Below are 26,960 nucleotides of genomic sequence, written 5' to 3' on the forward strand. Positions count from 1 at the left end.
AGCGCCGGGTCCAATAGGAAGAGGGCGCGAGTCGCACCTCAACCTGCCCGAGGACGTCACGACGCCGAGGCGGACGCCGGGCCAATGGGAGGCCATCACAGTCAGGGGCGGAGCCCGGAGGAATTGGGCCGGGCTGCGCTGGGACAGTTCGCGGAGTCTTGTGGCCACCGTGGGCGAGGAGAGTGCGAGTCCCCGGCCACGGTAGCCGGCCTGACCTAAGACTCACGTCCGCCCTGGCCACTTCCCGCATGCTGCAGGCTCCTCCCTGAAAGGTGGCGGCTAGGCGTGGGGGACGCGCCCGGGGACGGCTCAGGGTCGAGGCTTCCAGTCGCCCGCACTTCCTCTTGAGGCGCCCGTGCGCGGCTGTCTCGGCGGGCGGGATGGCGGCGGCGGCCCGGGGTAGCGGCCGCGCATCTGCGCCCCGGCTGCTTCTGCTCCTGCTGTTTCCGCTGCTGTGGGCCCCGGCCGGGGTCAGGGCCGTACCCGACGAAGACCTCAGTCACCGGAACAAGGAACCTCCGGCGCCTGCCCAGCAGCTGCAGCAGCAGCCCGCGGCCGTGCAGGGCCCCGAGCCGGCCCGGGCCGAGGTGAGCAGGACGGGCCGGGTACCAGACTCGCCGCCGCCGGAGCGCCGCCCTTGACGCAGGCTGCCAGCGGGGGGAGGGGAGCCCGGCCCCGGCTCCCTGGGGTGGAAGACCGAGGAGTGCGCTTTTCCCGGGTCGGGCCTGGCCTCGCCCGGCTCCTTATGGGGGGAGGGGAGGGGAGAGCAGAGCTGGGAGTCCAACTGTAAGCCTTTAGCTCGGGAGGATAAAGATGCTACTGAGGAATGGGCGTCTTGTTGATCAGATGTATTCTAGAGAGATGGAAATACTCATCCCAAGTAGAAAGTTTTTAACGGAGGGCAGCTGGGAGGCTTTTCGTATTCTCTGAGAATAATAACATGGGCCATTTCATTGTTGAAACAGACTATCCCAAATTGTTTACCAAATTCAGCTTTGCACGACTTGTGATTTTTGCCAAATGTATATGGATAACGAAGCGTGACTCTCACTTTTTTAAAAACGTGCTCTGGCTTGCAGGAAGTAGCCTTAGGAATGCAGAGGAACAGTCAGTCTTTGACAGTAAGGAGTGCTGCAGCGGTGTGGGATGCCAAGACTAAATTTATAAGTGTACCAGAATCCTGCATTTTGGCCTTCACTAAGTAGATATTAATTAACATCTTAATTTATGTTAATAGAATCAGTCACTAGTGTTCAAAATCTCAGCAGCGTTTTTAAATTTAGTCCCAGTATGGGTCCTGGGCTTTCTCCTCGTTTCCAATTTGAATTCCTGAATCCAGGCCCTCTGTAGTGTCTTCAAGTAGGGGACCATTTGGCACTTAACCCTCCCGTTTCCACCCCAGGCTACCTTCAGCATGTTCCCAGGTAACTAAACTTCCTAAACATTGAATTCCATTTTCCTTCTCAGAAATCTTTAGTGAGTTTCCCGGCATAATGATTTCAGTCCAGCCTCTTCATCAAGATGTTCAGGTATTTTGGTGATCCGGCTCCAGTCAACCTCTCTAGACTTTTTAGTCCTCACTGCCTTGCGCAATCATATGCTGTACTCAAATCCAAGACATGCCATGTGCTCTGTTGCTAGTCTCTCCAACAAAAGGCCTCTAAATAAAAGGGCTTTAGTGAGCTTGAAGCCTACTGATCAGAACCTTTCCCACCCTTCAAGAACCAGCAGATATCTCCTCTCCATGAAGACTTCCCTAAAATTTCCGGGCAAAAAGTTATTTCTCTCTCCTGCCTGTCACTCGTGGGCTCAGCTGACCCGGCTCACCATTTCCACTTCTGAAATTGAACTGAAATGGTGATTCATGAAATTCATTCTTAGTGTTCATCATTTAGCTTTCTGCCACTTAACTCACTATCAGAAGTTTATTTTAAAGTGGTAAATATTTTGGGTTGTGTAACTTTCCAGGCCTTGCATTAAAGTTTTAGTCATATAGTGGTTTTTGAGATACAGATAATGGTAGGTATGCTTATCGATACCTTTTTAGACAGCTAGGAGAAATATAGTCGTGTAAAAATAAAAGGCAGCAGTATCCAGTGACCATATTTAAGTGTCTTAAGGATGCTTGTCTTTAAAACTGGGGGTGTGAAGGGAAGGGACAGGCACAAGATAGTATGATTTTTGTCTTTACTATTTTGATATATTCTCTGTGGTTCTTCTTAGATAGGAATTTACTCTCTTTGTTCTGTATTGTAGTAGAATCTAATTATTTTGTTTTAATTATATTTTCACGTAACTTTTTGTTATGGCTCAAGTGTCTTTCCCTCTATGGTATTATAGTATATTGGAAGAGATTTTCCTTTCACATATTTTCTAAGCTATGTAATGTAAGTATCATTTGCTTTTTTTTTTGTCCACTTGGCAGAAGTAAAATATGGCCAGAGTTCAGTTTAATAGCCACGTAAGCAAGGATTCAGCATCACTGCATATCCGAAAGTTTCAACTGTTTTGCTTTGCAACTGCATGGAGCAGATCTTTTAAAAGGGTAGGATGTTTAAATACATGCTTTCATGCCACTGTGTGAGTGTGGACTTATGAAAATGGAGAGGAAAAAATGTATTGGTAAGCTTTCAAATATAAGATGTATTATAAAAATGTAGTTGTATCTTTTTTTTTTTTTTTTTTTTTTTTTTTGCGGTACGCGGGCCTCTCACTGTTGTGGCCTCTCCCGTTGTGGAGCACAGGCTCCGCGACCACGGCTCACGGGCCCAGCCGCTCCGCGGCGTGTGGGATCTTCCCGGACTGGGGCACGAACCTGCGTCCCCTGCATCGGCAGGCGGACTTTTAACCACTGCACCACCAGGGAAGCCCTGTAGTTGTATCTTATAGGGTGCTTTAAAGCAAGATTACTGAGATCCTTTCGTTTATGCAGTTTACTTCTAGTGACATACTCAGTTTTTTTTCTTATCCTTCCTTGGGCAGAGTATGTAGTACAAGAAGCATTAAGTCCCTTTAGTTGGGGGAAATCAGCTAGATTTAACAGAGGTAATTTATAATTTGCTGCGTATTCTGGAAGGGCCAGTGAAGGACTGCTCTGGTTGTGAAGCGCTGTTGATAAAGCCGCAGAAGCCTGTCACTCAACCCCGTACACATTCTCCTTACTGTATTTCTGCTTTACTGTTTCTTGGCATTTCTTTTGTCTATTATCTTCTAACACCAAGGCCTTCCACACAATATTTTAAACTTTCTTCCATTTTCATTAAGTTGCAGTCCTGCTCCATCCAGTCCAAACTCCCAATTCTAGCCTCCTTACAGCTAAGACTGATGCCAAGGGTATGAAGACCCTTGTCTTACTCATGATTGCTGTGTCAGAATGAAACGATCATGATGTTACTGCATTTATTTGTTGGTGTTCTGCTGTCAAAGCAATTCATTAAAATAAAAATCAGTGAAATTAAATACACTTAATACATTTCAAATGTCAAAATTTATAAATACATTATGAAACAGTAACATTCATAAAAACAAAGCTGTTTAAAGATTCATTAAAATAAAAATGTATTTAGAAAAATGTAATTGTTAATTATTCTAATATGAATTAACAGTAACATTCATAAAAATATTATTTAAAAAACAACAAGCTAGGGCTTCCCTGGTGGCCCAGTGGTTAAGAATCCGCCTGTCAATGCGGGGGACACGGGTTCGAGCCCTGGTCTGGGAAGATCCCACATGCCGCGGAGCAGCTAAGCCCGGGCGCCACAACTACTGAGCCTGCGCTCTAGAGCCCATGAGCCACAACTGCTGAAGCCACGCGCCTAGAGCCTGTGAGCCACATCTACTGAGCCCGTGTGCCACAACTACTGAAGCCTTTGTGCCTAGAGTCCGTGCTCCACAATGAGAAGCCCGCACACTGCAAGGAAGGGTAGCCCCTGCTCACCGCAATTAGAGGAAGCCGGCGCAGAGCAATGAAGACCCAACCCAGCCAAAAATAAATAAATAAAATAAATGTATGGGAAAAAAGGTCAAACATCCACAAATAAAAGGTGATAGTGAAAATTTATAATAAAATATAATTTTATTTCCTTTTTTTTGTGTGTGTGTGTGTACGCGGGCCTCTCACTGTTGTGGCCTCTCCCGTTGCGGAGCACAGGCTCCAGTCGCGTAGGCTCAGCGGCCATGGCACACGAGCCCAGCCGCTCCGCGGCATGTGGGATCTTCCCGGACCGGGGCACGAACCTGTGTTCCCTGCATCGGCAGGTGGACTCTCAACCACTGCGCCACCAGGGAAGCCCTATTTCTTTATATTAATGCAGTCTTTTAAAACCAAGATTATCCATGGTGTCATTGTTTAAGTTACACGTGTACTTTTGTGCACATTTTTCCAATTTCTGAAAGGTTTTTCTGACTTCATATAATAAAGTAATGGCAAGGAGACAGTTCTGAGACAGTTCTAAGCGTTTTCCTGTGACTTCTTCATCTTCAAATAATCTTACCTCTTGGGTGGTAACTTTTGTTGAGGGACTTTGTTTTTGCAGGGACATCAGTCTTTTTCTTGGTAGCAGGCTCTAGCTTTTGTTCCAAAGAAAGCATCTTCATCTTCTCTAGTTCATCACGTGTAGATGATTCTGATGCAGGTATCTGTATCAATTTCATTACAGTCACGTATGTGTTCATTTGAGCCCTGGAACTAGAATAGGAATTATTTTTTCATTGTTAATTGTTATGTTCATCTCCTGAAGAAAATGAAAGAATAAAAGGATACTCTCTAAATGAGGGAGCTTTTTAACAATTTTTCAATTTGGAACTAATTTTAACTTAAAGAGTTTTATTCAGTAAGTTTTTTGGTTTTGTTTTCTAATTATAAGTTGTTGACCCTGCTATCAGGATGTAAATAATTTGGGTTTCAGATCAAATTAAATGATCTGAGTTTCAGACCCAAATTAAAATACTGAAAGGGTGGTATTTGTACTAAGGAAAACACTGTGTTTCATTACTTTAACACTGTGTAACTGACTAGTGGAATGCCAAAATTGGAAATATAGTCACTGCTGCATGTGACTGTCCTTTACTAATCTATATATTTGCTTCTATGCCAGTACTTTCTGCCTTTCTTCTGAATTGGACAAAACGATCACCCTTTCCATATTTCTTTCTGTCCATGTGCCCATTCTCCTCTGACCTCCAGTACTTTCCCTACAGTATCTTTATTCTCTCCTTTTCTTTGGTTCCTTTCTATCTGCTTACACATGCCCACAGGTTTCTCCTGTTTGGAGGGAAAAAAAAAGGCCAATGACTTAACTCTACTTGGCTGCATTAATTTCTGTTCTTCAGTTTTGTAAATGAAATTTTTAACTAGGGAATTAGCTGCTTTTTCACATTGCTTTAGTCTTCTGTTATCTGGCATCAGCCCATGTCTTTACATTGAAATTTCATTTTTGAAGGATACCTGTAACCTACTTAATTGCTAAATCCAGGGCTCTTTTTCAGTTCCTGTTTGACGCTATTATCTATCCACTTTTTTAAGACTCCTGATGTATCTTGGTTTGTATGAACTTGAGGAAATGGTGTAACTCTATTGGTTCTCAGCTTCTCCTTTTGTGTTAAGTTGGGATAACAGCTTTAAGGTTTTGAGTATCAAAACAATGTACATGGAAATCCCTGGCCTTTAGTTAGCAGCTCAGTGAAATGGTGATTGCCCCTAACTTGAACCATCTGTGGTGTTCTCCTGCCTGTGCCTCTAAATATCAAAGACAATTTTGTTTTCTCTTTTTTTCCCCCCCTCCACACCTTCCTTAAATATAGACATTGTCTAAGGTTCATTTTTTCAATGTAATCTCTGCCTTTGCAAGACTAGCTGATAAATTCAGGTTGCCAGCAACCAAATACATACCTTGAGGCTGTGCTGGCCTAAACTCAGGTTTTCATTTCTGATGACTTCTTGGAAAGCTTTATTTGAAATGCTTTTTATCCTCAAATTGAACATGTGTGAAACCAAACCCCTTATTTTTATTCCTCTTTTCCGTATACCTTATGGGAATATGAATAGCATCTTTGATTCTTTGCCTTTAAAAAATTCTGTTAATTTTTCTTTTTCATCATGTGCAGAATGTTTTCCTTTATTTTGTCTTCAACATTGGTCTTGTGCAGCAGACCTCCTAATTTCTAACTTCTAATTAATTGGTCCAGTGGCCTGTATTCTCTATATTCTCTACTTTCTGTACCGATCTGTTAGTCACAGTGCCTTAATTACATTTGTGTCTTCTACTCAGAAACTTGAAAGGGCTTCTTGCTTGCCTCTAAGCTGGTCCATAAACATACAGGCTTTTCGGTCCGAGCCCAGTTTATCTTTCTTATCTTACCCCAACCATTCATCTGGTGGTTTACTCCCTGTTATCAGAATAAAGCCTGTATTTTCTCAAATTGTCAGTCCAGGGCAGAAGGAGAATGCATGTACCTGATGCATTTTGAAGTTAGCCACTCCACGAGTGACTAGTATGAATCCTGCAGCGACTTTCTGGGAGCCTAATGTAATGAACCTCAGAATCGATTCCTCCACATTGGTCAAAGGTTGCCCCACAGGGGTTAACTCCTGTATACTTCTGGGTAGTGTAGTGAGTAAGTATGTGCACCGCGCTTACTTTCTGGTTGGATCTGCCTAAAGCTAGTTACAGCCTGCAAGGAATTGGTCCTCCCTAGCTGGAGTAAGAGATTGGGTCAAGAGATTTTTGAAGTGGTGCACAATAGGTGTCTTTAATCATGTGCATGGTGAAAAATCCAAAAGGTACAGAAAAATGTAGAATGAGAAGTGTGTCACCTCCTCTTGTATTCTAGCTCAGGGGTCAGCAAACTGTAGTTTACCACTGACTGGGGTCAGCAAACTGTAGTTTACCACTGACTGCCTATCTTTGTAAATAAAGTTTTGTTGGAATAGAGCCAGGCCATTCGTTTAAGTGTTACCTATGGCTGATCTCAGGGTGTAGCCTCAGAGTTGGGTATACCAAAGAAACTTTACGGTCCATGAGGTTAAATATTTGGCCCTTTAAGTAAAAGTTTGCCAACACCTGTTCTAGTCATCCTGGTTCCTTCCCTGGCCACTGTTACTGTGTCCTGAGATTTCCGGTTCATTAGCAACTGTGTATATACTTTATATACCTCCCTAACCCACCACCCCATAACATACATACAGTAACTATGTACATAAGATGTACTTTTTTCAACTTAAAAATGTCTTAGTGATTTTTTTATTAGTGTATATAAAACGTTCTTATTTTTAGCCCCGTAATATTCCAGTATATGGAGCTACCATTTATTTAACCAGTTCCTTATGGATGGACATTTAGTTATTTATGTCTCTTAATTATTACATATGATAACATTACATTTATACGCATTTCTAGGACAAAACGGTTAACTCCCTGAGTGTTCCTACCTCAAACTTTGTTCCAGTCATGTACTTGCTATGACTCATTGCCCACAGTATGCCTGCAGTTTGAGGGAAGTGGGATCCTTAAGGGGCTGGAGTTGTTGAGGTACGGCTTGCTCAAGAGGCTCTACATAAGTTGGGGCTTGAGGAATGTGGATGAATAGGGGCATAATGATAGGAAGGTAGGAAGGGAAGCAGGACTGCGTGACTGAAGGCTTGTGTTACCCCAAAACTTGAAGTGTTCTTGAGCCACACTGCCCAGCACTACAGCCATGAGCCATGTGGCAGTTTTTAAGCACTTGAAAAGATGTGGCAGGTCCAAACTGAGATGTGCAAGAGATGTGTGCAGTGAGTAGATACACACCGGTGTTTAAAGATTTGGTAAGAACAAAAACAGAGGGTTAAATACTGATATCTCATTAGTCATTTGAAAAATATTCCTAGAGTAGTGTTTTGGATATATTGGGTTAAATTAAATAATGTTAAAAGTAATTTTATCTGTTTTTACTTTTTAATATCTGGCTACTAGAAATTTTATTTTATTTTACTGTTTCGGGCTGCACTGCGCAGCTTGCAGGATCCCAGTTCCCCAACCAGGATCGAACCCGTGCCCCTTGGAGTGGAAGCATGGAGTCCTAACTCCACTGGACCGCTAGGGAATTCCCTAGAAATTTTATTTTATTTTTAATTTTTTTTTAAATTAATTAATTTATTTTGGGCTGTGTTGGGTCTTCGTTGCTGCGCGCAGGCTTTCTCTAGTTGCGGTGAGCGGGGGCTACTCTTCGTTGTGAGGGCTTCTCATTGTGGTGGCTTCTCTTGTTCCAGAGCACGGGCTCTAGGCACGTGGGCTTCAATAGTTGTGGCTCGCGGGCTCAGTAGTTGTGGCTCGCGGGCTCTAGAGCACAGGCTCAGTAGTTGTGGTGCCAGGGCTTAGCTGTTCTGCAGCATGTGGGATCTTCCCGGACCAGGGATCGAACCCATGTCCCCTGCATTGGCATGCGGATTCTTAACCACTGTGCCACAAGGGAAGCCCCCCTTAGAAATTTTAAAAATTCATTATGTGGCTTGCATTATTTTCTGTTGGACAGTGCTGCTCTGGCTCATCCTTCATTAGGGAGGTTCACCAAGGTTCACTTTGGGAATTGGTATGTGATTAGATGGGACATGTTGGACAGTTACCAGAATTAAGTATTTGCATTTTATGTTCTAGGCATAAGAAGGTCATGATGAAATTAGTTTTAGGAAGATTCAACTGGTCACGTTGTGGTGTGCTATAATAACTGACTGTAACTGAGTGCTTACTGTATATTAGGCACCATCCTAGGGGCTTTATGTGTAGTAATTCATTTAATCCTCACAACAACCTTGTAAGGTATAGGTACCCCTCATCTTAGAGATGTAACTTGAGTCACAGGGAGGTAAACTTACTGGCGCAGGGTCATACAGTAACCAGTAATAACCTTGGCTATGAACCCTGGAAGTCTGATTCCAGAGCCCACCTATTAAACCAGTACATTCTGTCACTCTGAAGGTGAATTAGAAAAAGGAGATGATCCTTGTACACAGTAATCACTTGGGCAATTGATCGACAACAAATGAATGAATGGTAATTGATCATTTTCTGCCCCTATTTATTAACACTTCAAGTTTTTTAAATCTTCTATCTTCATAATACCCTGGTACTTTTGTTTTAAATTCTTATCACACCATGGTTGGTGGCTGTTTAACACTGATTTTGGCTATCCAGGACGAGCGCAATATATAACAAAAACTGTAAGTTAATTTTTCTTGTGCTTTGTATATAGAAAGGTTTTAAGAATATGTAGTTTTGTTTTGCTTTGTGCTTGCAAGGCAAGTTTTATTCTCATCATTTCACAGAGGAACAGAGAGGCTAAGTAATGTGGCCACGGTTTTATAGCTGCGAATTATAAAACAATGAGAATTTGTGGTTTTGATCATTATTGTTTGTTTTTAAAAGTAAACATTTTCTGTTTGAGCTTGCAGCTAATTGGTTGTAAATAAATGTTTTAGGAATATTTATTCCTAAAAAATTTTCTGGATTTCAGGTCCTAAATATTTTGCAATGAAACTTTTTCATTCAAAAGGTATTTCCAAGAGGAAAATGTTGCATTAGTGAAAGCTAAATGAAAATGCTTATATTTTTTATGATGCTTAATGCTCATAGGGTATTGGAAGAGACAAGAAGATCAGCATAGTTGGAATTAAAATGATAATGGAGAGAAAGCTAAAATCCCTTAAAATGGTACTTGCTTAATCAAGAGCTAGCTTCTGAGGCTGCCCTTTTGATTTAGCCCTCACACCAAGTATTTTCTAAATTGTTAAATTTCCCCAATTTTTAGCTCAGAGGTCTAGTCTGAGTAATGCTTAAAGTTTTCTGATCTTTACCGTGGAATTTGGGAGTCAAGTTTATGTCATGTGTTAAGGAATGACATGCACACTTAAAACTTTAGGATTTTATTCTTATCTCTGACTGGAGCCTTTGTGAATAAAAGTACTTTTTATACTCTGTCCAAAATCACATACATTCTTGGGTTTCTTTTTCTTTTTTACCCCTCAGGTTTCTAGAGACTCATAGGCTTTAAAAATTAATTAAAGATAGGCAATTAAGATTGGAAGAGGCCTTTAGAAGTGATTCCTTTAGTCCAGGGTCTTTCCCCCTAGGAACTAGTGATATTTTGGATTAGATAATGTTTTGTTGTGAGGAGCTGTCCTACGCATTATGTCCTGTCCGTAGCAGCAGTTCTCGCCTCCACCCACTAGATGCCATTAGTTTCCCTTCAGCTGTGACAAAAAAATGTCTCCGGACTTTGCCAAAAGTCCCCTGGGAGGCAAAATCGCCCTGGTTGAGAACCTCTGATGAGCACACTTTCTGTAGGTGGTGGTTCTCTTCTCTGGAACTCTCACGTTGAGGGGGGAATTTGCTACACTCTCTAGAAGTCCATTTCAGCCTCTGGGGGCTCCTGTGGAGTAGAAATCTTTTGTGTGTGTTAAGCTACAACCTGCCATGCCACCTATAACTTTTTAGTTCTATCTCTTGGGACCATATAGACTTTCATCAGACTTTCTCAATTATTGGAACATAGGCACCCAGTCCTTCCTGGTCCCTTATGTGATTGTTTTAGAGACTGAGTTGGCAAACTTTCTTTTGTCTTGGGCCAGATTACAAATACTTTAGGTTTGGGCCACGTGTTTGCAGGCTACTTAAGGTCTCTGTTGCATAATTTTCTTTTCCTACTTCCCTCCATCCCTTTCCCTCCCTCTCTCCCTCTTTCTCTTTTTCTTTTTTTTTGCAAACCCTTAAAAAACGTAAAAATCATTCTCAGCTGGATTTACTCTTAGCTGTTGCTTGCCAGTCCCTGGCTTTAGAGTCTCTTTTGTCTGCAGTAATCTTCAGAGGGCAGTGCCTTCTTAAAATGTGGTGCCTCAGAGCCAGTACAGAACTTTGGGTAAGGGCTATGCAGCACAGAAGATGGGCTTGTCACTAACTCTTTAAAGTGCTTAAAGTGCTTGCTGCCTTTTTGGAGCTTTGTCACATTTTCAACTCAGAATGACCTTAGCCCCAGCTGAGACTCTGGCTTATCTTTTTTATTAGGCCACATTTCAGCCTAGGATATTTTTAGTGTAGGACCAACCATATATCCAGCTATATTAGATCTCATCTTAGCTAGAGGCAACTCTTCTTGTAGCCTGTTGAGAGCTTTCCGGATCCTACTTTGTTCTCGTAAGTGTTCATGAAATTTCTCTCAGCTTCCTGTTAAATGTTTGATAAGCATAATACCTTGGGTCTTACACACAAGTTATGAATAAAAATTTGAATGAGACATAGCTAAGAACTAAATCTCAACTCACACTTAGAAAACAAGGTAATTTTGATGTGTGGATATAACTGGTCTCTACTTTTTTTTTTTAATTGTTTTGTAGACTTGTACTTGGATTTCCATTGTAGCAGGCATCCATCAGAGGCTTCTGTCATTGCTAATGGCTTTCAAAGTGATTAGACAGTAAATAAGTCTAATGACCATGACAGAAAAACAATCTTAATTCACATACAAAATAAAATAATTTTAAATAATGACTTTTTTCAAAAAAGTAGCTAATATGTATTTTTTTTTTAATTTCAGAAAGGATTTACACCAGCTGCTCCAGTTCATACCAATAAAGAAGATCCAGCTACCCAAACTAATTTGGGATTTATCCATGCATTTGTGGCTGCCATATCAGTTATCATTGTATCTGAACTGGGTGATAAGACATTTTTTATAGCAGCCATCATGGCAATGCGCTATAATCGTTTGACAGTGTTGGCTGGTGCTATGCTTGCCTTGGGCCTAATGACGTGCTTATCAGGTGAGTGCTTTTTCCTCCTAATGAGTTTATTGAATTAAAGAGAAAGCATGGTGGTGTTAAGTCACTGAATCATTCAACTAGTTATATTGGAATTTGGTTCATGTTTCAGAACTTAGTAAGCAGAAAATGTTTACAGTACATAAATTCCTAAAAACGATATTGCACTTCTGAAATTAATTTTTTTTTTTTATTTTCCCACGGTACATGGGCCTCTCACTGCTGTGGCCTCTCCCGTCGCGGAGCACAGGCTCTGGACGCGCAGGCTCAGCGGCCATGGCTTATGGGCCCAGCTGCTCTGCAGCATGTGCGGTCTTCCTGGACCAGGGCACGAACCTGTGTCCCCTGCATCGGCAGGTGGACTCTCAACCACTGTGCCACCAGGGAAACCCTGAAATTAAATTTTTAGCTATTCACAGTCAAGATACATGCTCCTCATTTATTCACTAGTTTTTTGACCCTTGCTTTTGCTATGGCTATCCTTGCTTTTTTTTCTTTTTTCCTTTTTAAGTCCAGAGAAATTTATATCTGATATCTTAGAAGCAGGACGCAAGCAACCACAGAGAATTGTGTATTTTCTGTTGAAGGGCATTTGGTAATCAGTAGTGAGGGGTAATGTTCACAGTATTGTGTTCTGTTAAGCTATTCTTAACCTCTTACTCCAACAGTAGGGAATGAAACATTCTTAGATTCCCGGTTTATATTACTATTTGAGTTACTATTATATAGGCTTCAATTTTTCAAAGAATTAAGACCAGGAGAAAGTAAACTTAACACTACATAATTAAACATAGTTTAGTCTCTGATTCAAAAGCTACCTTGAGCCATGTAGTTGGATGGAAAATAGCAAGTTTTCCCCTTAGAGCCAGATTTGGATTGGAGTCTCATTCTGCTGTGTATTAACTTAATGGTAAGTTACTCAACCTCTTTGAGTTTCAGTTCCCCATCTGTAAACTGGAGATAGTATCTAGCTGCCTCACAGGGTTGCGGTTTGTATTAAAATGAGATCTTATATTTCAGGTGCTCAGTCCTTCACTCCTCTCTTTCAGCATGCCTTAGATTTCTCCTGAAACGCAGTTCTTAAAGTACAGGACAGGTTCTATTTCTGGATGCTTGGATGCTTGTTAAAGTTTGTCTTTTTAAACCTACTATAATGAGTATTTTATTGAATAAAAAAATTGACTACTTTTCACATTTGGATATTAGCATTATTCATATTTCACACACAGAAAATTTCTCTTCAAATTTCTCTTTGATTCTAGGAAATAGTGGAGCAGGTTGTAAATGGTGAAGTCACTTGTTTGGAATGAGTTTGAATAATATCAGAGAATTTTAGTTTTGAAACTTCCAGCTTTGAGGATAAAGTAGAAGGCTGTCCTCTCTCCACCCATTCCCTCCTCAGAACCTGGCTCCATGCGTTCCCCCCCCTCTTCTATGGGTTTAGCTCCCTTCCCTCAGCGGTGAGTGGGGCTGGTCTCTTTTGTCCTGACCCTTGGCCCACCTCCCTCTGGCTGCTGGTACTGACAGCTCCTCTCACCTGGACTATTTGAAGGAATGGGCTGTATCAGTGGTCTTCAAACCTCTTCCTTGTATATCTCTAAAATAATTTTGAAAAACTATACCCCCTCTCACTTCTCATCGTTAAGTTCAAGGAGTTTCAAAGATCTGATTTTTGGTATATTGTGTAGAATTGTTATAGTTGGTATTCTTTGTTTTCTTATGTTTGTCTTATAAGTGTTTTAACATTTGTTACACAATATTTAAATTTATATTGCATTTGCAAACTGATTAAAAAAGAAATTTCAGACATCATACATTTTAAACACAGTCTTTCGAGATAGGTTAAACACTGCTTCCCCGGTCAAATCTCTTGACCCCATTTTTTTTCCCATCAGCCTGGTCACACTGTACCCATTCCCCCTAGATGGTTGAGTTCAGTTCCGGGGGAATTTCAGCAGTCTGTAAGCGTGGAGCCAGCGCTTTCCTTTGCAAAATTTCCGTTTGCTAGTGCTCTTTCTTGTTAGCATTCCAGATTCGCTCCTAAGCTGGCTTGCCTTTGGGTCCTGAGCCCTTTTTCTATGTTCTATTTAGGAGCGTGGAGCTGCTGGGGGGTGGGGGGCAGGAAAGGCACGAGACCTGACGTCTTGAGCCTGGGGCTGAATCTAGCCTCTACTGCTTGCTCATCATGCAGACAGGAGCAGGTCACACGGCTGCCATTTGCTGAGTACCATCTGTGTGCATGATGCTTCAGGCCCACTTCGGGACAACCCTTTGTCCTGCTACAGATGGACAAACAGAAAGCAGAGACGTATTATGCACTCATGGCTCACAGGCAGTGGAGCTGGGATTCAAAGGCTGTGTCTGTCTCTGAATCCAGGGGTTTCTGATGGTTTTCTTCAGGGTAAGAGGTTCTACAGGGGGAGGTGGATGAGGGCTGGAGGCTGCACAGTCAGGGTGGCTATGGGCCCCCAATCCTTCCTCTGAGAACAATTTACTGTCATCTGTTTGCTAATTAAAATTTTATTGGGAAAAGGTTTGAAGCTTAAGAGTCACTGGGAAATAACTATATTTTTACTCCATTATGACTTTCTAAGTTATTTAAGCTCCTGGAGAATCTTTGTCTGCTGTAAACTCAGGATACTGATAGTAACAATCCTTACAGAATTGTAAGAAAGATTAAATGAAGTAAAATAAGCAAACCATGTTGTATAGGATGGTTAGTTCTGTAACGGTTAGTTCTCTTCCCCCTTATCATAAAGAGGCTTTGCATCTAGGTATGGTTCACCTGTGCCCAGGGCACAACTGAACCATTCATTTGGATGTTTTCACATGATTTACAAAAATGGCCAGTTAATTCAATAAGTACTTGTTTAGAACCACCTGTGTGCCTAGAAAAGTGTTGGGTCTGTGCCCAGGCATGCGTGGTGGAAGGGGCACGGGCAGCCAGTAGTGCGGAGGCTGTGAGAGGCGTCTCCTCCTGCCCCGTCCCACCCTGAAGAGAGCTCGATGTCTGAACAGCCTCCATCAGGCATTCTTGTCTTTGGCTGTTTTCGGAATTTCTCACTAAAATTCAAAGCCGTCAAGAGAGGCAACTTCTCAGTTTTTGTGAGTTTGTTCCTTAGGAGGAGTGACTATAGAGAAACCCAGGGCAGATTTGGAAGAAGGCCTGAGAGGAAGGAGAGCGATGAGCGGGGAGGTAGGAGCAGCTGTAAGTCAACATTGATTTCCTTCCCGACTCAGCCAGGGTGGGCCTGCACCAGCTGTCCCAGGGCTCGGGCCTACTTGGCCTGTTCTTGTAAAATACACCTAATGGAATCTAAATACCATTACCAATTTGATACTTACCATCACTGCCACCATCATTCCTTTAAAAAAACATGAGTAAACTCTGCTTTAACATTTGGAAATTTACATTGTTCTTTTTCCTCCGTTAATTCTGACTTTCATTTACTCTCCTCATACAATTTTACTCTAACGATGATAAGTTTTTTGCTTGAAAATCTTTTATGGATCACACTGTCATTTATCTGCAGCAAAAATACGCATTTAAATTGAACTTTAGAAGATGGTGAAAATTTCCTTTGTTAAGTCTCTAAATGTTAACGTTTATCGATTGAGTTATAGTTACTAGCATACAGTTTGATTACTAGCATACAGTTGATCAAAGCAAAATATATCACAAATTTAAGTAAACATTTTTTAAAAGTTGGAAATGCATCTCTTAATGAGATGATAGAACTGTTCTTTTAAAATTAGTTTATATGTCCACGGATGATAATTATTGCTAGAATGAAGCTAGGTTTAGAATCAATTCTGGTCTTTCTAAAAAAAAAAAAAATAGATATAAGAGCTGAGAAATTTTATTCACATAAGTAGACAGGAAGGAATTTTGTTATAGCCACTTTACTCAGTTCATTGAACTCCTGGGTTATATATACGCTTAATATCACATACTGGTCTATCATCAGGAGATTTTAAATGATTTACCAACTGACAACTTAATAAGGTCTTCCGTCAATTTTGTTAGAAGCAGAGAGTTGGAAACCATCGAGTATACCAAAAAGTGTTTTTCTGAACTTCATCAAATGACTGTTCTTATACATGTTTAGTCTTTTACTTAGAAGTATTGGGTTGGCCAAAAAGTTCATTCGGATTTTTCTGTAACATCTTGGGGAAAAGCCCAAACAAACTTTCTGGCCAACCCAATTCTCTGTTTAATTGGATATATTTAGAAAAGGTTGAGAAAATTGAATATTTTTAATTTCAGCGTACTTTCACCAATAAATGATTTCATCTTAAAAATTGTATCAGATCACATGTTTAAAATCTATTTTCCTGGAGCCTTGGAGCCACAGCTTTGGCTCATTCAGTTTATGGGAGCTGTCTGCCACACTGCCTCATTGCCATGGCAGTTGCTCCACAGTGAACCATCTAAGTCAGGCTTATTTTCTGTCAGAAGACATTTACTTGGTTTTTGAATTTAATAAACATGATATATGTCCCCATGGCAACTAGCTGTTTAGAATTCTAATTCTAAAATGGTTGGCTGGCCAGATTGGGCCTGGAACCCAGCTCAGTGTGAGCTGCCTGGGGAAATAAGCCACTGGGATTTAGTATCTTTTCTGATGCTCTCTTTGCCTTAGGGAAAAGCATCTCCCTGGTTGGAGGATGAAGGAAGCACAATTTCTAAGTAAAAAGTATTCCTACTGAGGTCCAAATACCCTGTTTCTCGTCCATGACCATTATTTCCGGTGCCTAAAATGCCATTATTTCTAATGCTGTGGCCTTATAGGAAACTTGCGTAAGACAGGGAAGACCCAAAGCCCCGTCTCTGGTTTATGATGCCTTGACTGGGGATACCAGTATTTCAGACCCTCTCTTTGGTGCCCTAGGATATCTTTCCACACTGTGGGAAACGCACCATAGGTGCTGGGTGAAAGGCATCTTTGTAGAGTGAGCAGAGGGCAGCTGTGAAGAAGGGACGTGAGAAAGGAGAACCCGCACAACTCCTCAGCTACAAGCATGTTTTCAGGCAGATGAGTTTTAGGGAAAAGTACCCATGGAAGTTGAACTTCTGCAAATAGATTCTTTCACAAACTGTTCATCCGTGTCCCCCGGAAAGTCTGTGTTTTAAAGGCTTCAGTAATCAGCTTTCGTTATTACAGAGTTCAATTTTCATTTTAATGAGCCCCTCAGGCCACATTCATGGGCATTCTCATCCTTTTATTCTCTTGGCTTCTAAGATGCCCCCTGCTTTGAGTTATAGTCTTATCCCTCTGAGAAAAAAAACCAAACTGTACCATAAATATTGATATTCCCCACAGTTTTATCCTTGGGCCATTTTTTCCCCTCACACTAATGTTCTTGTGCCAAGTGTTTTCAGTTTAATTACTTGTAAATCAGTGATTTCTGACTTGATGCAAATCACTTGCTTAAAGAGAAATAACCTCTCCTTGTTCACAGAACCAAAGTACTCGAGTGTCTGAGGAAAGACTTCCAAGAAATGAGGAAATTGAGGGACAGCAACCAGGGGAAGAAGAACAAGGTTATAGTGCCAGATCGTTTTTTCTCTCTATGGAGATGTCAAGGCAGAAAACATGGGATTGTGTCAGTAAATAGTTCTTTTAGATTATCTGAAGGTAAAAGGAAAGCCAAATTTAGGAGATTTTAAAAGGTTTGCTACGTCGCTTTTTAAAATTTTAAAAACCTTTTATGGAAAATATTTTAAATTTACAAAGTTGCAAAAATAAAATAGTATAAGAACACCTATATACCTTTTATCCAGATTCACCTGTTGTTAACATTTTACCACATTTGCTTTAGCATTTGTGTCCTATCCCTTTATATCTGAATAAAATTATGTGTATACACACATAATTTATATATCTCTAGGTATATAGTATATGTACATATACACACAGTTTATATATCTATAGAGAAATAAAGTACATAGACACATATCTTTATAGACATTGATACATTACTCTATCATCCATATTTTAATTTTGTCAGTTGATCTAAAATATTCTCTCTAGCACTTTTTTCCTTCTTGTAGAGAATCTAGTCTAGGTCAGGTGGTACATTAAGTTCTTTTCAGTCTTTTAATCTGAAATATTTCTGTAGTTTTTTCTTATGTATTCTATAATATTTTTCGAAGGTACATCCCCCTCCCCTTTAATGGGCTGTTCATCATTTTGTGTTTGTGTGATGTTTCCTCATGACTAGATTGAGGTTATGCATTCTTGACTAGAACACTGTATAGGTGATGCATGTCCCTCTTAAAAGAGTATCACATCTGGTAGCACATGATGCCCATTTGTCCCTCACTGACGATGTTAATTTTGATCGCCCTGTAAGGATTTCTCTTTGTATACTCTTTTTCTTCTTCCCTTGCAATTAATATGTAATCTTTAGGGAGACACTTTAAGACAATACAAATACCCTGTTCCCCATAGTTTAGCGTCAGTTGATGGCTCTTACATGATCTGAACTTCACCTCGACGCTTGCAAAATGATGGCTAATTCCAGTACCCCATCCACGTTTACCAGTGGGCCCTGGCATGTTACTCTAAGATAAAGAGCTCACCCCACCTCCCATTGGTTTGTATGTTTATTATCAATATAAATTCATGAACTCCTTTTTTTCAGTGGTTTATAATTAATTACTTAACTATATTGTTCCTTAAATTGTCCCAGATGTGACGGCTAGGAGCCCCTCCAGCCTGACTCCTGTGTCCTTGTGACATGCTATTATGTGTTTTTGTTCTTCCTTACTTTCTAGTATAACAGGATAGTGCAGGCTCGTCTTGTACCTGCTCTGCCCAGTCCTAGAATTAGCCATTTCTCTGAGGAGCCTTTTAGTGGGGAATGTATTAGAAATCAAGATCTGGGTGCAAAGTTGGCTCATTGTCATTGAGATGTCTTGGCTTCTTGGCCTTTTCAGTGGACGGAACTAGAAAATATATGTCTGTATTATGTGTGTGTGTGCGGGTACATATACACACGTACCTATGTAACTTGGATACAGATATGCACATAAGCATAGGTTTACATTTCTAAACATGATTTTAAAGTCTTTTTCATTTTGTAATATAATGAAGCAAGGAATGCTTTATCTATGCAGTTATATTTTTGATGTTCAGGCAGTTTTGTAAGTGTTGTGCCCACTTTATAAAAAGAGCTGGTGAAGCAAAGAGTAATTGCATTTGTTATATATATGCAAATACCCTCTGGCCCTTACATAGTTTTTAATTACTAACTTCATATTACCAAAGTGAATGTGTTTCACAGGTAGGATTTAGGTTCTTGATATATCGATAGTTCCAGGTATAGTTTTTTTGTATAATTTATACAATTGTCCCTCTGTACTTGATGATAGGAAAGCATAGTACTGAATAAGTTTGTTATGTTACATATATGTGAGTTTGTATGGATATATATGTATGTGTATATGTATAGATATGGAATTATTAGTTTTCTTTCATAAGATATACTTATTTTTAAATAGTTGCAGAGTTTGAATAATGCCACATGAGTATCTTGTCGTGATTCTTCACTACAGAAGTTTGTAATTTAAAGATTTGTGATGAAGAAATGTCACATAGGGCAGTGGCATAGCTTCCAGGTTATTAGATCATGGGATCCATAGAGGGCATCAAAGTTAACCTCCCAACTAAAGTTCTGTGCCCTGCACGACCTGTGGCGAGCCAGCCCCTGGCGGGTGTCTGAAGAGGAGATGATCATCTCATGAGAGATACGTGTGCAAGCCCTGCCACCTCAACCTGCACCACTGATTGCTTGCTACGCTGTGATGAGTCATTGGCTAGAGCTAAGGGTTCGATAGTGGTGGAGGAAAAGAAGTGGAGTTTAGGGTTATTACGTAATAGCTGAGCTTCTAATGTGAACCATTTTCCCTTTAAAACAGTGGTAAATGATGACTTCTGAAGTTAACTGTTTCTTTGGTTGGTGTATAATGTGCGAATTAACCAATACACTGTTGCACTTCCTTGCAGTTCTGTTTGGCTATGCCACCACGGTCATCCCCAGGGTGTATACATACTATGTTTCAACTGCGTTATTTGCCATTTTTGGCATTAGAATGCTTCGGGAAGGCTTAAAGATGAGTCCAGATGAAGGTCAAGAGGAGCTAGAAGAAGTTCAAGCAGAATTAAAGAAAAAAGATGAAGAAGTAAGTCAGAGCACTGTTAAACATCTGGACCAAAAAGGCACTCAACTATTAAGAGTAAACACTATCCAGAGGTTTTCCAATAGTCATCCATATCTGTGATGTGTGTGGGCTACACAGAAATAGCTTATTTTGTTTAGTTTCCGTTCTTACATCTGGCTGTGATAGGATTGGGTTAGTGTGATTGTGGTAGAGAAAGGACTCAGGGATGAATACTGAACACCTGTAATCAAGTTCCTTAATTAGACTGACTATAAGCTCCTGAAAAACAGGAACTGCAGTTTATAATTTTACCTGTTTCCTTCCACAGCATCTAGGATAATGAGTGATCAGTTAATATTGTTTATTTCATTGGGAAGAAATGGAAAAATTGAGAATATAGCATTTGTTGCTATGTGAGACCAGTGGTTCAAAAGAGAAGTTTGGGGTCACATAACTTTGGTTTCTCAGAGCATATTCCCATGGAATTTAAACACTGTTTAAAAGAAAGATTAAGTAATTTTGTGCTCTATTGACTTGGTTCCTAGAATTAATGTCTTTTTTTTTTTGAAATTTAGTTTCAACGAACCAAACTCTTAAATGGACCAGGAGATGTTGAAACGGGTACAAGCACAACAATACCTCAGAAAAAGTGGCTGCATTTTATTTCACCCATCTTTGTTCAGGCTCTTACATTAACATTCTTAGCAGAATGGGGTGATCGCTCTCAACTAACTACAATTGTTTTGGCAGCTAGAGAGGTGAGTGGTACGTGGAGACTGCTTCTGTATTAAAACTAAGCATAACTAATGTTACTTTGCTCCAGAGGTCATGGGACAGAGTCAGGGTGGGTCAAGGGATGACTTCATATGCTAGACTGTTTTAGATCTAATTACGCCACCGCTCTTTAAAACTGACCTTCTCCCAGTTTCTACAGCCGGTCAGATTACTCTCTTTTGACTCCTCTTCCCTTCAATTTTGCCAAAATGATGGTGTGGCAGTTGTTTTGGCTTAGTTTTTTCTTTTCTCAGAAACTTCCTTTGTATACTTTATGTTGAGAACATAAATGGTATATTATTATTGAAGGCCAATTTGGCAATAAATACCTAATGCCTTGAAAGTAGATATCTTTGGCTTCTTCTGTTCCTTGTGCTAAAAAACTAATTTGAGTGTTGCAGAGGTTACTTAGAAAAGTTGTTAAGTCTTAGCCCCAGGTTACTCAGTCCTAGGATGTTAAGCCAGAAGAGACTTCAGATTATCTCGTTCTAGCCTTTGCTCTACAGATAAGATCCTGAGGCCCAGAGAGGCTGGGTGACTTGTCCGGGGACAGAAGCTAGTTGGTAGCAGGGACGAGGACTAGAGCCGAGGCTGTCTGCCTTCTAGGCTTTTCTGCTGTATCTTCTTCATAGTTGTCAGATGCCACTCTGTAAAAGATAACTGTTTGTTGAGAAAGTGTTTAACCCTCATTTCTTTTGAGGGGAGTAAAGTTTTACATGAGGTGTCTGTTATTGTTCACACTGATTGAGGTCTCCTGAAGAGACGGTTGTGGGATGGAAGGCTGCTGCTGCTTTTCAGCTCTTCTTGATCTTAACTAATGCTGTTTCTTATATTTTTATATCTATGAGATTACATTGTTTTTAATCAGTTGGTAAGATGTTTAGATAGCAAGCTTGATTTGAATTTATTTTTAACTCCTAGGAAATATCTACCATAAAAAGAACAAGTTCCTCAACATAGGCTGCAGTTCAAAATATAAAACAAGAGTTGAAAGCCAGGGCTAAGATAGTTGAGGATGGGCTGTTTTGTCTGAGAAGCCTCAAAAATGCGGAAAAAAAGGAACTCGATTTTTCATTTGAGTCCCGTATTAAACATAAGCTTTCTTTTAAAATGTCATTTTAATGGCTTTGACCTATATTTTTCTTGGTCTCCAGCCTTTTTTATTGGCACTCAGATTGTCAGAATTGGGACTTGAAAGCAAGTGATCATTCTGTGGCGGTTGGTTCTGCCATGTGAGCTGTCGTGACGGCAGAATCATTGCATTTTTCTTAATACTGTCGTCTAAGCGGCACGAGCGACTTGGGACAGGCTCGAGACTCCCTGAGCCCCCAGGGTCTGCTCCCTGCCAGCAGTGCGGCACCTGTGGCCTGGGGTTGAGTCTCTGGCCATGCGAGCACATCACTGCAGCGTCTACATCCAGGGTGGCTCTGAGCTGAAACAAAGTGATGCACATAGGGTCCCCACTGTGGGGAGCACTCAGTGTCAGCCACCTTCCACGCTGCAGCACCACGGGCACATGCAATGGGCTCTTCATGAGCACAGATGCAGTTGTCTTTGTTACTTTAATCTTCCTAATTTTTTTTGGTAACTTTTTTGTATAACCCATGCAGTAGTCTAGTCCAGTCCATTTTAGTCTGAACTTCATTTCTGCTCCCAGTAGAGCTCAGTGTTCTCAGTTTGGATGTCACAGAATCCTAGTATCCTTTGAGATGTTAATGGGTACTAAGCAAAAAAAAAAAAAAAAAAAAAAAAAAAAAATTGAGGAAAAAGTTTGCAGGGTCAAATAGATTTGGCAAATAATATATCCTGGTTTTTTTGTTTTGAAGATGGAGTATACAAAATACCAAAGACTCTGAAAAATGCTGTATTAAAGGAACCATTTAATTTTATTTAAATCCAGTGATTTTTCAAGTGTCACTTTCAGATAGAATGAAACCATCTTCTGGGATATTAGTTTTAGAGGTTATAACAGAATTTAGGAAATGTGGTCCCACTCTTCCATTCCTCACAGACAGTTTCCAGCTCTCTCCATTTCCCCAGTCCACACACACACTGCCCACCCCAGCAAACAGGCCTCCTGCCACTTCACAGAAGAAAGCAGAGGTCATTGTTTCTTCACTGCCACCCATCACAGTGGGTCCTTTCCCACCTGTATTCTGGATTCCAGCCCCCGGTGCTCCCACTTACAGCTTAAATCTTGGCCTTTCTTCCAGCCCAATTTTGCGAGCATATGCACAAGTTTTTCTCATCTAAAAAAGTTTTACCCCTTCCTCAATTCTGCTTCTCTTCCAAATATAAGCCTTTTCCTCCCCCACTTCCCTCAGTTTCAGAGGGCTTGGCTGTGATGGGAACAGGAGTTGGCTCTACTCCCTTACTTACTAAACCCACTGGGCTCTAGTTTCTGACTCACCGGTTGATTTGGTGCTTTAAGTTCACTGCAGCCAGCAGTGGGGCTTGCCGTGGTCATCTTGGGAGGCTAATTGCTTGGCCACCTGTTCAGTCTCCCTTGGGCTCCTCTTCCCCAGTCAGCTCTTCAGTGTTGCTTTCCTCATGATCGTATCGTCAGCGCTTTCCTACATTCTCTCCTGGGGTTATGATGTTCAGTCCCATCACTTCTTCTCCATTGAGCTCAACTGATTCTTGAACTTCTCTACTTTTAACTCCTTTGTTGGCAGCCACAAACCCTTTCTCCCTTGCTTCCTCTACCTTTTAAATCACATTGGTATTGCCATAATTCATCTAGAGAATTATGGGTGAGGAACTCAAGTGTCAGGCCTGATTTTTTTCATTTCCTATCATTCACTTACCACTAAGGTATATCAGTAGTGCCTCAGTTTCTCTCGAATCCGTCTGCTTTTCTCTGCCTAGTCTCCCATGCCAATCCAGGCCAGCACTGTCTCTTCCCAGGGCTATTGCTGTAGCCTCTCGATTGATCACTTTGCCTTCAGTCTTCTTCCCCTCCAGTGCACTCTCTAGACTCGACTTTTAAAGCATAACCTGTCTGTCACTCCCCAGATAAAAACCAGTGTCTTAAAAAGTCTAAACTCTAAGCCTGTACAGATCCTTCATGACCCAGCCCCCTCCTTGATGGGACTCCTCCTCTCGTGACTCACTGGTTCTCTCTAGAAACACTCAAGTGCTCCGCAGCTGCCTCTTGCTGCTGGCCTGCTGCCAGGTCAGGTGCTTCCGCTTGTGCTTCAGGGCTGTCTTTTCTGGAAAACTTTCACTGGTCTTCCCAATCTGAGTGCCTCCAGTTTGCTTTGGTGGCAGGTGTTTACTGAATGAATACTGTGTCCTGACACTGAGGTAAAGCACTGGGACACAGTGGAGACTGAGAGGCAGGGTCTCTGTTCTTAGGAAGTACAGTGAGGCTATACGCTCTTATGTAGTTTCTAGACAGTATCAAATACTGCCTGAGGGAAGAGGTGTCTAGGGTACGTCTCCTTGGCACTTGTCACTTAAGAGCTAAATAGTGCCTGTGAAGTAAGTTCAACAACTGCTGAAAGGTTGAATTAGGTTACTTTGATCTACATTGATTTGAGTTTATTCTTCTTTTATCTCTAGTCATAGGTATAAATGGAACATATTCTTTCAAGCAGCCATGACACTTTTCATAAATTAAACAGCTAATTCATAGAATTGTTTTATGCTTTTTTTGTTGTTGTTACTGACCTCTGTTTTCATTGCTTGATAGTTATCTTTCTCAGGTAGCAGTTTCAACCTTGGTTTTAAATTAATGGTATGTTTCCAGGACCCCTATGGCGTAGCAGTGGGTGGAACAGTGGGACACTGCCTCTGCACTGGACTGGCAGTAATTGGAGGAAGAATGATAGCACAAAAAATCTCTGTCAGAACTGGTAAGTCTTTTTTTCTTTTTTTAATTAGAAAGAAAATTCCATTTATTTTAACTTTTAGAATCACTGAGGTTAGAAAAGAGAACGTGTTTCTTCTGAAGCAGACTTGGTCTTTGCTACGATAATCTCTTAGAGGTCCAATGTACTGGCTCTGCTGTGGCAAACATGGACTGTTTTTCACTTGGAGGTGTTAGTAAAATACAGAACCATCTCAAAGCATTACTGGATTCATAGTAGCTTTCTGTCAACATATTTAAGTCAGTGAAACAACCCTGTGGAAATACGAGAACTTTTTAGCTTTGAAAATGTGTCTTCGGGATTGGCAATCATAGATGGAGACCATATTTACTGATTCAGCTGAAAATTTCCTACGTAGCTGATAGATCTTAAAGATGGAATAAAAATAGTCTCTTTGGTGGTCAGAAGTTGTTGAAAATTCTCTTATATAATTGGCTTTTAAGATGAGTTATAGTTCTATTGTTGCTTGTCAGCACTGTTTCAATTTAATAATTCTGTTAGTAAAAGAGTGCTGGAAGATAAACTGATTCTTAACTGTTCACAGTCGGGCATGTTAAGTATTTTGCTGTGGAAATGAGGTTGAAGTGTTTCTAATTTGTTCAAGTATTCCTAATTTGTTTTTAATGTTAGTTTACTAGATTAGAAGAATAATAGGCAACATCAGGGCTTATTTAGAGGAATTTTGCCTTAAATTTTTTTCTGTTCTCTTACAGTGACAATCATAGGAGGCATCGTATTTTTGGCATTTGCGTTTTCTGCACTATTTATAAGTCCTGATTCTGGTTTTTAACATGATACTGTTCATTTATATTTAGTCTAAGATAGGTGAACTATGTACATAGTGTATATTATAACTAAAAGTGATGGAAAATACTGTATTTTGTAGCATTGATTTGTGAGTTTGACCCATTTAATGAAGTATTATGTCCAAGAGAAATAATCACTGATTCTATTTGCGAAATGGATTTTTTTAAAAAAAAACACAACTGATATCTAAGTGTGGATTTTTTCTTTTCTCCAGCTTAATTATGTGAATATGGTCTCCTTTTCTTGGCCGGGGCGAGGTGAGGGTAGTATATAGAGAGCCATTGTTCGGCAGGGGGCCTGCCACTTGACTCTCTTTCAGCACTGACCCCTTTGCAAGGACTATGAGTTTTGTCCTGAATAACTGAGGTGTTTTACGACGTTTGTTTACCTTAAAATTTTTCCTGGGGGAAAGAATGAATTAATTTCTATCATCTAGCTATCTTTTAAAACATTTTCCTGAGCCAGTAAGCAGTGGTTTATCAGAATAATCAGAAGTCTTTTCAAAATTAGGTTTTTGGGGCTTCCCTGGTGGCACAGTGATTGAGAGTCCGCCTGCCGATGCAGGGGACACGGGTTCGTGCCCCGGTCCGGGAGGATCCCACATGCCGCGGAGCGGCTGGGCCCGTGAGCCATGGCCGCTGAGCCTGCGCTCCGCAACGGGAGAGGCCACAACAGTGAGAGGCCTGTGTATCGCAAAAAAAAAAAAAAAAATTAGGGTTTTTGTTTGTATGTTTTTTTTAAGAGCAAGGGAAATGTATTACTGTTAATAACATGACAAGAATTGTCTGCCAGGTCCATTCTTTTTTTCAATTGGGTAGGAAACCCAATATAATAACAGTCAGTCAATATTTGACCATGTGGAATTACCAAATTAAAAGAGAATACCGTGAGTGTATTCATATTTTTTCTATATTGAATAAACAATGTAACAAAGATACAACATAAATAAAAAAGTGTTATGACCAGTGCTTGTTTTTCCTTGTGTGTTATGCAAGTTCATAACTCTAATTTATCAAATCATTAACATTTATAGACCAGTTTCTAAAGCTGATATAAAAAACAGTAGCAAAGCATTGTTCTAAAGCACTGTCTTAACCTTCACACAGTTCTGTGAGGGAGTAGCTACTAATAAAAAGTTAAAAAAAAGGGTTAACTCATCCAGGGTTACATGGTAGAGCAGGGAGTCAAGCCAGTTTACTTCTAGAGACCATAATCACCGATTATGGTGAAGGGCACCTCATGTTATCATAGCAACTTCAGTAATCACTGTCATTTAAGTAAGTCTCTTCTAACTTGAGTACTAACTGTTCCGTCCAAGCAGCATAACTGTTTTCTCCCAGCCTCATAGGCTCTGTTACCATATGCAATAACACTGCCATCAGAAGCCTCTAGAGACCTGAAGGGACAGTTGTTCTATAGAAACTCCCACATGTTCCTTGTGTGAAGTAATAGCAGACCCAGAGCAAGTCAGGTTTACTGAGCTACTACAAAGTTCACAATGTACAGTCATTTGTAACTTGAACAGATTGTGAAATAATCTCGTTAATCACCC

General features: G+C 40.7%; 1 protein-coding gene across 1 annotated transcript; it reads left to right on the plus strand.

Moving 5' to 3' along the window:
- The first annotated feature begins 149 nt into the window (after window positions 1–149).
- On the plus strand, window positions 150–26,368 carry TMEM165 (transmembrane protein 165). The gene is made up of 6 exons (XM_079920431.1): window positions 150–587; window positions 11,566–11,791; window positions 19,801–19,976; window positions 20,531–20,713; window positions 24,481–24,586; window positions 25,315–26,368. The coding sequence occupies exons 1-6, from the start codon at window positions 381–383 to the stop codon at window positions 25,389–25,391; spliced, it is 975 nt and encodes a 324-aa protein (XP_079776557.1). The 5' UTR covers window positions 150–380; the 3' UTR covers window positions 25,392–26,368.
- The last annotated feature ends 592 nt before the right edge of the window (window positions 26,369–26,960 follow it).

Source organism: Stenella coeruleoalba (genome assembly GCF_951394435.1).
Source record: "Stenella coeruleoalba genome assembly, chromosome: 4".
Lineage (NCBI taxonomy): Eukaryota > Metazoa > Chordata > Mammalia > Artiodactyla > Delphinidae > Stenella > Stenella coeruleoalba.

Excerpts from the sequence above, each read along its gene's own strand:
- TMEM165 (XM_079920431.1), top strand. The coding sequence starts at position 381 with ATGGCGGCGGCGGCCCGGGGTAGCGGCCGCGCATCTGCGCCCCGGCTG. Across the intron at positions 588-11,565 it reads CCGAGCCGGCCCGGGCCGAG|AAAGGATTTACACCAGCTGC; the intron begins GTGAGCAGGACG and ends TTTTAATTTCAG. Across the intron at positions 20,714-24,480 it reads TTGTTTTGGCAGCTAGAGAG|GACCCCTATGGCGTAGCAGT; the intron begins GTGAGTGGTACG and ends GTATGTTTCCAG.